Source organism: Malania oleifera, chromosome 10, assembly GCF_029873635.1.
Source record: "Malania oleifera isolate guangnan ecotype guangnan chromosome 10, ASM2987363v1, whole genome shotgun sequence".
Classification (NCBI taxonomy): Eukaryota; Viridiplantae; Streptophyta; class Magnoliopsida; order Santalales; family Ximeniaceae; genus Malania; species Malania oleifera.
In genome coordinates, this window is record NC_080426.1 from 18079041 (window position 1) to 18095231 (window position 16191).

At 36.6% G+C, this 16191-nt stretch overlaps 1 protein-coding gene across 2 annotated transcripts; it reads right to left on the minus strand.

Moving 5' to 3' along the window:
- Positions 1-2858: 2858 nt before the first annotated feature.
- Positions 2859-15105, minus strand: LOC131166204 (uncharacterized). Of its 2 annotated transcripts, XM_058124552.1 has the most exons (6): positions 14892-15096; positions 14553-14689; positions 11914-12083; positions 4517-5372; positions 3262-3428; positions 2859-3137 (listed from the first exon to the last, which is right to left on the minus strand). In XM_058124552.1, the coding sequence occupies exons 3-6, from the start codon at positions 12045-12047 to the stop codon at positions 3029-3031; spliced, it is 1266 nt and encodes a 421-aa protein (XP_057980535.1). In that variant the 5' UTR covers positions 12048-12083; positions 14553-14689; positions 14892-15096; the 3' UTR covers positions 2859-3028. The 2 variants fall into 2 exon arrangements, with proteins under 2 accessions (XP_057980535.1, XP_057980534.1); XM_058124551.1 differs by lacking the exon at positions 14553-14689 and having other exon boundaries at positions 14892-15105.
- Positions 15106-16191: the final 1086 nt, after the last annotated feature.

The following is a 16191-nucleotide window of genomic DNA, read 5'->3' on the forward strand; positions in this document are numbered from 1 at the left end:
ACGTTCTTTTTATGTAAAAAGTCAGATATCACAATGATTAATGATGTGGTTTAGAAACAAGTGGTGCACGACATATTTAATTTTTAATTAGTTGCCGATAGTATGATTTGTTGAAACTTTAAATAGCTTACTTATTTGTTAATGTAACTTATTTTTTTAATGAGAAAATATTTATCAAAATTTTTTTGTACGTCAAATGTATATTTTATAATCAAAAGAACGAGATTGCATGTAGCATTTATACATTACCATATTAAGCTTTTTTTCCGAGAATTTAATTATATATGTTAAAGTTTGGTATATTTTGTCCTTACCACACTTATGAAATGATTTTTCCTTTCCCCCCCACGAAATATATATAAATTAAGATAGGAATCAAAGCTTTGAATACATATTTATTAGTAGGTCACAAATTATAAACATGCATGAACCCATAACAAGATTGACACTTTTTTCTTCATTTATTATGAAGAAAATTCTTCCTTGCATAAATTTGGTTATCAAAATATAAAAAAAAGTAGTAGTCATGTACAACACGTAAACCCTCATTAATTAAATATCTCTCGGAACATTTTCACTTCAATAAATAATTATAATTTGAGATTTTCTTGGAAAAATTAGAGATCCAATCTTAGGTTATCTTCCTTTTTATAGTTCAAGTTTAGTGAACCTCAAAACCCTCATTAAGCCTCTCCTTAGTCTAATTATCACAAGCCTGAGTTAATTAAATGTTAACCCATGTTAATGTAAAAGTCAATTTAATAGTAAAAGATGTTTGTAAATCTACAAACCCGCTTCTATTTAGAATTACATTTACTTATTAAATCACTTTCATTTCTCGATACCTTGAATCTTATAATTTAACTGGAAAAAAAGTCTATTTTTAAAGTCAATGACCGAGCATTCCTCTTTTTATATAAGCACCCATAGCATAAAAAGGCGGGAAAAAACATATATTCTTATTATTCATCTTTAAAAATAGAATCTAACAATGTGGGAAGAGACAAATTCTATGGAATTTATATATAATGTAGTACGTTTATTAAACTTCAATTAAGGAAAATAAGTGGGATTAATTCAGAAGCAGGGAGATGAAGCAGAATGGCTTAATTACTGTGTACCCAACAATGATCCACCAATTAAACTATTATATAAGTATTTAAAAATGATGACATTGGGCGCCAGACCACCTAATACATAATAAAGTTCTTGCCAAACATGCTTGCATTTATAGTCAAATTTACAGAGCATATGCATTTATAAGCATATATTTGCGGGGTACTCACATGGGTTTTTTTCTTTATAAAAAAAGGTAAAAGGAGGTGGAGTCCATAAATGCAAATGATCTGTATTTAGATGGCATTTATCAGATACAGAAGGCACTTCCATTTACAATTCTTAATTTTCATAATGAGACGATCGATTTATATTAGGAATTAATTTTTTTTATTAAAAAAAAACACTTGTGTTGTTTGGTTTTATTTTATTTTTTTTATTTTCTTTTTGGGCCAAAGTGGGTTGGGGAAGATGCCCTAAAGAAATATGTTAGGTGCATCCTGACCAAATAAAAGCCCTCGCCTCCTGTGAACAAAAACCAGGCAAAGCCCAAAGAATACCATGCCAAACTTGAAAGACAGGACATGGGGTCTGCATAAACATAACTTTTTGTATATATATATATATATTTTGGTTATTTTAAGATTGTTTTAAGAATTTTGTCACCGAACGAATAATTCAAACCATCTGAATTGTTCGAAGAAATTAAAATTGTTGCTGTAATCTGTCTATATACCATGAATCATTCCCAAAATGCTTTAGTACCATCTTTTATACCCATTATTTACGATGTCGACACATAACTTAGAATACGCACTAACTCTTTTTGACAATAAAGTTTGACAATCCAGTTCGGTAGTGCGACACGGCTTAATTTTTAATAGACATCAACCAAGCCTACTGTGAAAGTTCTTTGTAGGGAATATGTAGGGTTGATTTACTCCAATTCTGGCTTTGAAATCATGCTTCTAGAGAAGAATTTTCTTTTTCTTCCCTTCAAAGTCTTTACCCTGATGACCTTCAAGCACCCTTTACTTCGTTTCATCATTCTGAGAAGAAAGATGAATGATTTGAGTCAAGGTCCGCCATGTGTTGGAAGCAGTGTTTGTCAAGAAGGCCCCAATGCCCCTCCCTGGCATAGAGATTTAGTGGAATTTACTCTCAAAAAAAATTCTTCTGTTTGAATGAGGAATGGATTTGGGAATCAAATTCCACTGCATTCTGAAAATCCTAGACATTTGAAGACCAAGTCAGTCGCCCAAATCATTGCCAACTCCATTCATCATTTTCAAAATGCTTCGTCAACACACATTTTCTTCCACAGGGAGGAAAACCCAAGCACACCATCCCCCAGAAGGTCCAAGCTGTTTGGGCACCATCAGCTTAGTTTCAACTCAAGTCATCCAAGAGGGTCATAGATGAGTTTGCATTGAATATTTTCAACCAGTGTAATGGCATAAAGTCTCAATTTATCCCAAACATCGGATGACCAAATCATTGCCAACTCCATTCATCATTTTCAAAATGCTTCGTCAACACGCATTTTCTTCCACAGGGAGGAAAACCCAAGCACACCATCCCCCAGAAGGTCCAAGCTGTTTGGGCACCATCAGCTTAGTTTCAACTCAAGTCATACAAGAGGGTCATAGATGAGTTTGAATTGAATATTTTCAACCAGTGTAATGGCATAAAGTCTCAATTTATCCCAAACATCGGATTCCACAGAATTAGCACGTTAATAACAGCATGACTGATGACCCATAAAGGCTGAGGAAGAGAAATAAGGGTGGTTCCAATCAAAATGCCAAAAAACACCACCTACATAAATCTAATGAATGAACACAACCAAACTTCAACCGGTGTTATGAAATGCGAAAAAAAAATAATAATATCACGCCCTGTGCTGGTGGTTTAATGCTCTTCAACCACTCCATAGAAACAGAAACAAGAAGAAAATACACCCTGAGAGAAATTATTCAGACCAAAATTTCACAAAGGCATCCATGAACACTTTAAAAAATGCCAAAATGGGGTTGGTCTCTGGCTTGGTAGATTTTGTAGATGCTCCTGCCCATGATTCACTGCCCAAATAAGAAAAAAGCATATCAGGGCTTAATTAGAACCTGAGAACCCAACCCTACTAACTCAGATCAGTAAAATGAACATGGCATTCTGAATCTGTGCGAGACAAACAGATATACTTACAGATTGATTCTGTCTAAAGTCGAATTACTTTCTTCCAGGGAGTTCCCACAAACTTCAGCTTCATTTTCAGCCAGAGTCACTTCTTTCGAAATTGAGTCCCCACAGCTACTGCTTGAATCAGTTGCACTAAGACTGCTGGTATTTGTGCCATTTGGGGCATATATAGGCTGCAAAGACAATAAACAGTTCAGACTCAGATTCTGCTCGATATTTTCAAAATGAAAACATAGAAACAGTTTCATGATCATTCATTAAATTGTAATCAATTAATCAAACTCATCCAAAATTTGCATCAACTCCAGAATGATGCATAAACAGCGCTACTAGATTTTGACCATTCAATTAGGAAACAGCGATAAACAAAATAGAACCAAGCGTTCCTTGGGAATGGCCTTGTTGTACAAACCAGAGAGGAGCAGGATTGCATGATTCAAAGGTTTTGATGCCACTAGCAACAATCAAACTACTAGAATAATATAACATAACAGCAATATGTTAAGTACATCAAAATATTAAATTTCAATGTGCATATCGTTTGCACATTTCAGTACTATAATTTTATTTCCCAATTATAGAATTCAAACAAATAGATCAGCAAATAACCACCAAAAAAATTATGCATCCAAGTGATTTGTGTCCAGAGAAATTTATGACCAGATATATCATTCAAAGGAACATCTCATTCAGCGAAATAAAATATGTATTGTTACATACAGAAGTCGTGCTAGTATGGCAGATCAATGCAAGTTACACCTAGTGTGACCATTTGGGGTTGTATTACATGTACTATATTGTTTTATTTTACATGAATTTGTTTTCATATACTATTGGTACACCTCATGGCATGCCATGCAATACCGAGTGATGTTGCCAAACATCAGCCAAAGCGCCCCACACCCAAACCACTGCGCACTGAAGATACAAAAACACCATGATCTACAGCACACACCTCAAACTTAAAGCAACCCTCAGCTCCCAGCAGGCAGCCTTTGTCCCCTCCCAACCACTACATATACAAAATCTCATAGCCTATGACTCGCACCTGAAACTTAAAAACAACTATCAGCACTCCGCAGGCAGCATTTGTCCCCTCCCATCCAACCACAAACAACACAAAAGTTGGAGAAGAGCATAAAAAAGTAAACACGTAAACACCATGAGATCAATTTCAACCAAAAAAGTCAAAACTCAACATAATTTCACCAGCCCAGATTTCTTTAAATGTTTTTGATGCTGAATCATTATCACAAGATACCTCAACTTCAAGAGCACTGCTGTCCTGAATATAATGCACAACACCATTTTCAGTTGCAGAGCAACATGAGCTTTCCAACGTTGGATCTCCATGAATTGCCTCTGCATCCTCATCCACCCAACTGGTTTGCATGTCTGGCAACGGAACTGCAAGCTTTGTTGCTGCTTTCTCATCCACCAATGAAGAACAATTCATCACGGAGCCCTTTGTATCCAAAAATGAACCCCCATTTCCAAGTTCCAGTCCCATATTTTCAGTCTCTTTTTCTTCCAAATTTCCAGTTGAGTTCCATGCTTCATTTGGGCTTCCTTCCAAACTTTCCACTGGCTTAACAGCAGACCTTATTGGAAATGTCTCCACTATCACACCTGCTGTTATGCTAGTTACTTTAGCTGTAGACGCTTCCAATTCTTTGACATTTTTTGTTGCTTCTAGAGTTTCGCTTACTTCCAATGCTTTATTTAAAAACTTATCAGATTCTTCAATTTTCTCCTCTGCCCAGTTCCCGTTAATTATCACTCCATTGTCAAACCTCTGATGTTCAGGTCCAGTAAACTCCCTTCTAGAATTTAAAGTCAACACTTCACTTGAATCCTGTTGATGATCAGGCATGGTATGAGTATCATCTGAAGATACCAACAGATGAGTTTGAGGTTCTATGGAAATTGATCTCAAAGGATCTTGTTCCAAGAACTGATTGGTGTTCTGCTCTTCTGGAATCAACTTAGCAGGTCCCAACACTCTATTTTCTTGAATTATTTCTCGGACAATCTCCCGAATTGTGTAGAAAGACCCACCAGCTTCCTTATGGGTGAGGTTAAGTGATGGGAAACTCCCATCATTCAATTTTTGATATCTGCATGCAAGTCCACAGGATAAGGGGAAATTCCATGTCAAATAACACCATTCATAACAATTTGGCAATCGTAGCATTGACTGCCTCAGAAGTGCAATGTTAAACTATAGAAGTAAATGTAATTCACAAAGTTCCGACAACAAATAAAATTTAGTAGAGGCAATGCAACTGTAGGTAACAAAAAGTACTTTCTAAAATGATAAGATTCAAGTCCAACTAAGCTGGATTACTAGACTTATTCCACCTGCAGTGCACTATAACATGTTGTACAAAGTGCAGTATAACTTATTTAGGAGAGCTACGAGCAGTTGCTCCATGCAGTTCCCTCATACACTCACCCTATGATTGGAACACGAGGCATTTTTTTCAAAATTAAAAAATGGACTACCTGTTTAACCCTTAACCTTAATTTATTGAAAAATAAATAATTTAACAAATGGTAGCATTGAGAATCCAAAACCATCTAAAGTGGTAGCCTCATATTATGTTTCAAGAGAATGGCCAAGTGGTCCAATCATAGGTCGAGTGGGTTAAGAAAACTCTACAGGACAACTGCTCCTAGCATTTCTCTTACTTATTTCATGTCTATGATATAACAAAGATGAACACAAAAATTCCCAAATTCAAGACTTGGGTATACAGTCAAATAAGTTTTCATCAATAAATTTACTGTATTCAACACGTACATTTATCTATGTTTAGGTATGGCTGTTCACAGAACTACAAAGAGTTGGAAAATACAACTGACAACAACAACAACAAAAAAAAGGCTTCTTCACCATACAGCTAAATTTAAGGCTATATCCTGCATCAAATCAAATTTATAATATTCCTTCTGATTCTTTCTCTTCATGTTCTTCATACAGCCTTGAATATCATAAGTGTTGCTTGAGTGTTGCCCTAGCTCTTTGGAGGATTTCTTGTCGATGGCTTTTAGAAGGTTTCGGAGGCATAGGGATGCAAGGGCATTATGGTAGTGTGCAGTTTTGTCTCTCTTGTGGGGGCTACCAGCTGCGAGAAATGCTTGTATTTTCCAAGATTGGATTTGGCCTATTGATTTCATTTGAAATTGGACTGTCTTGTTTGCTTCACTGTGGGTATATATTTGGGAATGTGGGTTTTTCTAATATCCAGCATGATTGGTGGCTTTGTTAGCTTGATGCTCTTGCCTTTTTATATCGTGCACTTATTGTATTTTCATTTTCTTTTTCTTTTCTTTTTTTCATTAGGAGTTATTTTTGTCCTCCTTGTAAATTTTTTCTTCTCATAACAAAGTTACTTTTTCATTGTATACCACCCTTCACAAAAAGATACATACCCTTACACTTCTCTACATTTTCAATGTAATTAAAAGGTGCATACTTATCTAAAAGGAATTTCTTACATATCATATTTTTTGTATATATATTGAGTCATTAATTACTTTAGCAACATCAGATACCATCTATAAATAGAAACTGTAGCCAAAAGTCAAGCCCCAAACATGGTGTACTGAAGTATCTTAAACTCATTACAGTATTTGAGCTACAACATGTCACTAACAATAAGCAGAAGTTTTCTTTTTAACTATCTATATATCAGAGTCAAAATGGGCAAGGAAAAAAAAATGCATAACTTTGATCATTCCAAGATTTTGTATTGAATCAATATCAAATAGGGAAGTGTCTTGGTTTGTCAACAATTTGAAATTAATAGCAGACATCATTTTGAGATTACATACTTATCAAGGTAAGTATGTCAGATAAAGGGCACCATTTGAACCTTTTTTTTTTGTGATAAATAAAGGAAAATTTATTGAAAAGGCATCAAGGGAATGCCAGCCTGGGTACAGCAAGTCAAGCACCCTGGAGGGTGTCACAAAAATCAAAGGTTACATTATAGCATGGTTTTAAATCACGGTAGCGGCTAGCGTAACGTAACGGTAATGGGTGTAACGGGAAGCGGGAATAGTGGATGTTACATAACAGGAAGCAGGTGTAATGGCCATGAATTTTTTTGAAGCACGCACAACCCTGTGCATATTAGTGTACTCGCATGTTTTAAGCTTTTAGCCCTTCTTAGAAAGAGTTTGTGTATTTTGGATCCTTTAGTTTGTGTAACTAAGTTATTTGGTAAGGGCAACAGGTTTACATTTGTTTTAAACTACCATTGATAGAAAAATTACATGTGTGTGCGTATTTATACTTCTCATTGTTCTTATCTGTGATAAATTTTTATATGTGCTAAATTAATTAATAAAACAAAATACATTATACACTCCATTAATCTATTAGACACATAAGACATACGAATAATAAAAATATAAAATAGTTAGAAAAAAAAGAAGGTTTAAGTTGAAAAATATAAAACATAAATATCACATTACTAATATTATCACAATAAAATATTTTCCTAACAAATTAGTATTCTCAAATTGTTAATTAATGCATCTATTGTTAGTATTTAAAGAAATAGTAAATTTCGTATCATTGTCATCCACATTATAATCTTTTCCCCCTCTTGCCACTAGGCATATTGAGAATGATATATGAAAGAGAGAGAAAAGTGAGAATAAAAAGTAAAAAATAAAATAATTTTTTGGTGCAACAGTCCTGTAGCGGTTATGTAATGGCTGTAGCGGTTATGTAATGGCCGTAGCGGCCTTTTCACAACAGTCACGGTCCGTAACGGCTGCTACGGCTGTGACTTTTCTTCCCACCGATTTCACGGTGTGTGACGGTATTAGTAACCCAAAAACCCACCATTACGTAACGATCGTGGCCTTTATTTAAAACCATGCATTATAGTCATTAACAACAGTCCCACTATGCCAGCTATTGACTGCAGTAAACCAGTGCCCTTTGTTGATCTGGAGGGCAGAGGTTGAATTTTTAAACACTCTCCGATTCCTCTCCTTTCAGACGCACCAGAAAATTGCAAGGGGGATGAGGGAAATAGCCCTTCTCTTCTATTTGGTTGCCCAAATCCCTTTCCAGGCCCAGAGGTCCCCTCCCACATAGTTAGCGATAACCCACCATTGTCGCCATATTCCAAAGATTCTTGGTCCAAGTGCAATGAAAGAGGATGTGCTCTACTGATTCTGCATCCACCATGCAAAGGGGACATTTGTTGGTGACTAACAGACCCCTTCTTCGCAAATTATCCAAAGTCAAGATCTTACCGTGAGTTGCCTCCTAGGCAAGAAAGACAGCTTTTGTTGGGGCAGTTGTCTTTTAAATCAGTCCAAGGGAAATTAAAGCTGCTTGACTACAAAGGGAAGAACTTCCTGTAGAAGGATCTAACAGTGAAGGACTGTTCTCATTTAAGGCCTAAACTGGAAGATCAGTACTATTATAATGCTGGAAGCTGTAGAGGAAGTTATAGAAGTCTATGAGCTAGTTGAGTTCCCAATCTCCCACATTTCTAAGGGGATGTTCCAAAAGCATGGTTTTAAATCGTGGTGGCGGGTAGCATAACGTAATAGTAATAGGTGTAACGGGAAGCGGGAGTAGCAGATGTTACATAACGGGAAGTAGGAGTAACGGTCGTGAATTTTTTTGAAGCACGCACAACCTTGTGCATATTAGCGTACTTGTATGTTTTAAGAAAGAGTTTTAGTGTATTTTGGATCCTTTAGTATGAGTAACTAAGTTATTTGGTTTAGGCAACAAGTTTACATTTGTTTTAAACCACCATTGATAGAAAAATTATGTGTGTGTACAAATTTGTACTTCTCATTGTTCTTATCTGTGATAAATTCTTATGTGTGCTAAATTAATTAATAAAACAAAGTACATTATACACTTCATTAATCTATTAGACACATAAGACATACGAATAATACAAATATAAAATAGATAGCAAAGAAAGAAGGTTGAAGTTGAAAAATATAGAACATAAATATCACATTACTAATATTATCAAAATAAAATATTTTCCTAATAAGTTAGTATTTTCAAATTGTTAATTAATGCATCTATTGTGAGTATTTAAAGAAATAGTAAATTTTGTATCATCATCATCCTCTGTATAATCTTTTCCCCCACTTGCCACTTGGTATATTGAGAATGATATATGAAAGAGAGGGAAAAAGTGAGAAGAAAAAGTAAAAAAATAAAATATTTTTTTGGTGTAACAGTCTTGTAGCAGTTACGTAACAGCTGTAGCGCCTTTACGTAACGGTTGCGGTCCATAATGACTGCTACGGCCATGATTTTTCTTCCCACCGATTACGTAGTGTGTAACAGTATCGATAACCCAAAAAACCGTTACGTAACGTCGTTACGTAACGGTCACGGCCTTTATTTAAAACCATGTCCAAAAGGGCCCCTGATCTGAGGTTTGGAGGTGCTGACTAACACAAGCATCTTTGTCACAGGCCAAGTTGTAAATGGCAAGAAATAAGATACTGAGAGCTTCCTGATCACGCCACGCATCATGCCAAAAATAAATATTGTCCCCATTCCCCCACCTAAAATCTAATACAAGAGAAGAATCATCCCAACCTTTCCTGATGACATTCCACACCCCTATATCATGTGGTCCTCTGCTAACTTGGGAGATCCAATCATTATGTTCAAGCCAATTTTCACAGCAATGATTCCCTGCCAAAGGTGATCTTTCTCAATTATGAATCTATTCTCCACAACCATTTCCCTGAAAGAGCTTTATTGAAAATGTGGAGGGACATTAAACCCAAGCCTCCTAAATGAATAGGTTGCTTCACCATGCCCCATTTGACAAGGTGAAATTTGAATTCCACCCCAAAGCTCCCTCAAAGAAGCATCCTTTGAATTCCTTCAAGACTCTTGGCACCAGAAGCCGGAACGAGAAGGAGAGAGATGAAGTAAAGGAGAGATTTGTCCAAGTGCTTTTGAAAAGAGTGAGTCTACAGCCTTTTGATAAAAAATTCCTCTTCCATCCAGCCAGCCTTTTTTCAAAATTTTCAATGTTGGGGTTCCACACTCCTTTATCTTTGAATTTGGCGCCGAGAGGTAGCCGAAGGTATTTAATAGGGAAAGTTCTCATCTTGCAGGCTAAAAGGCCAGCAAGGAGAGGCCTGTCTACAGTTTCTCCAACTGGAATGATTTCCCATTTTCCAAGGTTAACTTTCAAACCTGAAACTGCCTCAAACCCGGCCAAGATACATTTCAGATTTAGAATCTAGAGAGAGTCATACTCACCAAAAATGATAGCGTCTGCAAACAGAAGATATATGACCTCCAATAAGACCTTTGATTAGCCCTTCTTTGGTAGCTTTCTTCAACATGAGGCTCAGCACCTCCATCACCACAAGGAACAAAAGGGGGGATAAAGGGTTCCCTTGTCTCAGTCCTCTAGAGGAGCAAAAGAAATTAGTTGAGTGCCAATTGATTAACACTGAGAAACTTGGTGTGTTGATGCAATGAGCTATCCAACTACATCATTGCTCCCCAAAGCCCATTTTCCTAAGAGTAAAGGAAAGAAGTTCCGATTAACGTGATCGAATGCTTTCTCCATGTCAAGTTTGCACACCGCCCTGTTTTTCTTTTCCCTCTAATTAGTATCCGCCACCTCGTTACCTATGAGGGTTGCATCCATGATCAGTCTTCCTGCCACAAAGGTGTGTTGACGTTGCCAATGACTTCCGGAGCAACTCTTTTGATCCTCGTAGCAAGGACTTCAGCAAGGATATTATAAATACTTCCCACCAAACTAATTGGGCAAAAGTCCGCAATGCTGGTTGCCCCAGAATTCTTCGGGATCGGAGTAAGGAATGTGGCATTGATGTGGCTCACTAATCCACCCGATCTAAAGAATTTCTCAAAAGTTTCAATAAAGTTCTTCTTGGGCTTGCCTCAATTTGACTAGAAGAATGACAAGGAGAACCCATCTAGCCCTGGCGCTTTATGGGTTCTCCTTGTCATTCTTCTAGTCAAATTGGGGCAAGCTCAAGAAGGACTTTATTAAAACTTTTGAAAAATTCTTTAGATCGGGTAGATTTGTGAGCAACATCAATCCATCTAAACTTAAAATTCAAAAAGAACCTACAATATGGGGCCCACAAGTTCAAATTTCCATTTATCACACCTAGCTTAACTACATAATCACATCAACATCATTGGTCAAATAATGTGCACCAAAAGCAAGTTCTTTGGGTGGATAAATGGACATGGATATGATAAATGGGTTCCACATTAAGTTTTGCACCAAACATATTGCTTAATAAATCATGGATAAATTATGTGCCAAAAGGAGCATTTGGTCTACAATACATAACAATAATGGGTACTAATTCTTTCTCAACATGCAGATATGGTGGAAATCTCGAGGAAACTTCATGAACTACACCTAGAAACTTAAAACTAAGCTTCATTTGTCACAAATATGCTCAAAATATAAAATTGTAAGAATACAAAGGGGAAAGAAAGTTGCACTAAATTCAAACTTCTTCTCTATTTTCTCTCTTTTTGTCGAACTTTTAGAGGGTTTTTTTGAGGTTGGAGCATGGGGTTGCACAAAGGAATCTAAAATGTGTACAAAACATAGCAATTTACAATGCAAGAAATTACGTCGTGATTACTTCTTTATAAAGGATTCAACTATTGCCTTCCTTTCCTCTTTTGAACGTCGAATCCGGGACTTCTTTGCGCCAGAATCATTGCATTTAGCCAACGCAAATGTTTGCCCAACCCAGCCACCTTTTATTGCATGCATAATGTTGAATAATAGGCCAGGTCATACAAAATGAACCTGTATACATCACATTCAAAAGCAAAGGGCACCTGAGTTAGGTTCTTGTGTATAAGGTATGTTCTCCTCATGTCATTAGCATACAAAATTATCCAATGACCAGATAAGCATTAGAGCAATGAATATTAAAATACAACAAAAATTAGAGAAATAATCATTTGGGAAAATTTGGGGGAGGAGGAGGGATGGATAAGAGCATGGAAAATATTCCTCCATACAATAACCAGCCTAGCAATCATATGCAAGGACCAAAGTAGAAGGCCAACATTAACAATATTCCAATCTCAGCAGGTACCTAACATTGCCAAACATCAATTTAAATAATAACAATCATATCCCTCACATTTTTTTTAACCTTCACAACTCACATTCCAATAATAGTTAGATTATCTAAGAAGAGTATACCTATGATTCTTGAGAGGATGATGCGTGATTTCCTTTGGTCGGTTTCTAGGGAGAATAAAAGGTATCACCTAGTTAGCTTAAGAGTGGTTTCCAAAAACATTTCTTTAATTGGATAATGATTGTGGAGGTTCCCTTTAGAGGTAAATTCCTTATTGCACAAGGTGATTGCAAGTGAATTTGGGGTGCATCAGAATGGGTGGGACTCTAGATGAAATGGTTTGTTTTTCATGCTATCCCTTGGAAGTTAGTGCCTCAGGTTGCCAGTATTTTCTTTCCTCTCATTCGTTTTTCCAAAGTGGGCAGTGGCAATAGGGTTCATTTTAGGGAGGATACATGGGTGGGAGGGTGTTCATTGGAGCCGTTGGTGCCTCACTTGTTTAAAATCTCTTCTTTCTACAATACACTTATCAACGCCTTTTTTCTTTTAAGGGTGGTGTCCATCTTGGGATTTTCACTTCCTTAGAAATCTCAATGAAAGAGGGTTTGTTGAGCTTCCCATTTTACTCAATACCTTCAATCGTTTCCGCCGAGGAAGGGAGATTGTAGGGTGTAGAAGGGCAATTTGTCAAGCCTTTTCTCCAACATATCTTTTTTTCTATATCTTCTCAAATCTCCCAAAACCAATTTTTTCATTAGAGCCACATTGTTAGGAAGGCTAGAGTTCCATTCAAGATTCGGACCTTTATCTAGATTGTGACTTTAAACAAGATCAACACACAAGATTTGAAGGCCTTACAAAGTTACAAGACTCTCAAACATGGAATGGACATGATGTGCTGCAAGTATAATGAAACAAGTGCTCACCTCTTCCTTCATTGCAGGGCCGCTACCCATCTCTAGAGTGCCCTTTTTTCTTATTTTGGTGAAACCTGGGTGCCGCCTCAGGCTGTGGGCAATTTTTTGCTCATAAGATATTGAGAGTTTTGGAAAGAGTAGGAAGGGAGAAGTCCTGCGGCGTAGTGCAGTGTTTGCTATTTTGTGGACTTTATGGATTGAAAGCAACACAAGAACCTTCAATGATAGCATAACCACCCCAGCTTTGTCGTGCAATGGACCAGTTTCTTGGCCACTCTATGGGCCCATTCTTTCGGCTTTCTTAGGGTTTTTTCTAGGGATTGGCAGGCAGAGCTTATGTAATTTTCCTGGTTGTTTTTCTTTTTTTTTTCTTGGGAGGACATCTTGTTCTCCCCTCATTGTGATATTTGGTTCATAGTTCACAATTCACATAAATATTTTCTCTTATTTAAAAAAAAAAAAAAAAAAAGAGTATTTAACAAAATGATTATCAAACAAAGAAATCACCAAAGGACTCAGATTCTCTAACAATGCCTGCCATAGGAGATCTCCTACAAGAAATGCAGTGCATTGCATTTCAACTCTATTTTTATGAGCAATGGATGTCCTACAGGGCCAGTAACAAGAAAAAAAAAAAGATTGAAACATTACATAGCAAACAATCAGCTCAGTTGAATGTAAATATTGAAAATTGTATAAATTAATCAACAAATTACACATCAACTCTTGTAATTCAAGCACCATAACGTAATACTCTAACCCATTGAAAAGAAAAGAGTAATTATATTTGGGATAAATAAGAAAACAATTCACCGATTGCAGCATTTTGTTTATCAAAACTACTACTAGATATCTCCAAAGCATCAACATTTCAAGAAGGGGGAAATCCCCTTTATATTAATAATAGATGACATGCACAATGCATGAATGAAAAACACCGAATTAGATACACGTTCTTAAAACTCAAAAGTGCAGAATCATCGTACTAAATTTGAATTCAAACAGACATCCGCCAACCAAATTACATGAAGTGAAAATATCTCCTACCAGATACTTCATTCCCAAAATGTACAAGTAAAATGAATCTCAAACACCACAAAGGCACTTCTAAAAACCGGATAAACCACAATCCAGTGTGTGGAATAATTATCATGGTCCAACGTCCCAAGATAGACGGACAAAACCCTCATTCTCATTGCCAAGGAAGTGGACCAAAAATAAAAATTTGTCTCAAATCATCTGTTGTATCGGTAAGTGAAAGAAACTCACCCTCTTAATCCAACAAAACCAGATGGGTGTAGCTCTGTCCAATTGAGCTCTAAGGGGAAAACCAAAATCCAGAAGTAAAAATTGTTTAAATTTTCTCAGCAACCAAACAAAGAGAGCCGCCCGAGCCATCTTTGTCTCTGGTCAGAGAAATCAAACGAGAAATGAGCAAACATCGAGAAACCCAATAATAAAAACAAACCATATCTGATGCCCCATATAGAATTCTAAACACAAGCTCTTTGCACTAACACAGCAAAAAGTGAGAATGCAAAAATCGAAAAAACAAACAAACTGAAGCAAAGAAACTGACGACCGCGCGGTTCGTAGTGAAAGGAGTACCTGGATTTTAAGAGAGAGAAAATGGATAGAGATTGAAGTTGTGGAGCGTCGAAACCCTACACACAGAGCTGGCCAAGGAAGGAGTATCAAGTGTGGAGCACCATTTCCCATTCTAGGTCAGGGTCGCTGCGAGTGACGCGGGAGGTCAGACTCGAGACTGATTGATTTGTTTTGTTTCGTTTCGTTTCGTTTCGTTTGGCCTTTTGTTTTTGATTTGTTTTTATTTTGTTTTATTTATATATATAATTTTTACTAATATCTAAAATTGGTTTTGATTCCAACAATTACAATCAAAATACAATATTAGCATACTATATTAGAAGTTTTATGTTGGATAAAAAAGATAGAATGTACCTCTCATTTGTATAGTCTAAGTCCAACAAATCTCGCTTCCGCGTGCATGGCGCAGTGGAGGCATCAGCACGTAAGAAGGAATATCGAGGGTTCAATTTCAGATAAATACATTCACGGAACCAGTGGTCCCTGTGGATGGTGAAAATTTACTCTGTGAGCCAGCGGGGACCGTGGATGGTGAGAGTTCTCTATGAGCCAGTGGAGACCATGGATGGTAATGGAGATGTGTCCCGGGGGTCGAGTTGGCCGAACGTCTAACTGATGCACGGAAGCCGTGTCCGTATTCCGGATTTTACCTGATCAGCGAGACCTAGGGAGAGAATGTTGATCCGTAGGTTTGGTGCCGTACCAGGGGGTCTGAAGGGCTTGTTGGTGGCTGGAGTTCCTATGTACTAAAAAAAAAAAAAAAGTCCAACAAATCTCTAAACAAAAAAATAATAATAATAATCACAAACGGTAGTTTGTGGGAATATTTGTTTGACTTATTAACAAGAAAATAAGGTCACATTTTATATGTGTCACAACCCAAAAATTTTGCTATATTTTATTTTATTTTTATTTTTTTTACATAATAAGCTCTGATATCACAAACTATAAACAAAGTCAACTCGAACCCAGAGTACTACTGTCTCCATAAATATACATGTACACCCCAAAAAGAAACCATAGAATATCCCAAGGACACAAAATTCATCTCTCAACTCAAACACTTACCCTACAGTTAGGGCAGTACTAAAGCCTCCTTTATCTCGGAGCTCGCTCCACTTGTCGATCTGGATTTCCTAAAATGTTTGAATTTTGGAATGAGACACCTCTCAGTAAGTGGGATAAATTAACATTAGTGTGTGGCATGAGAGTTTTATTACATCATAAAAGTATATTGTACATAATTAATTGTAACATGATTAACTGTATCTGATGAGTCAAGAATTTGTACTCATACTTA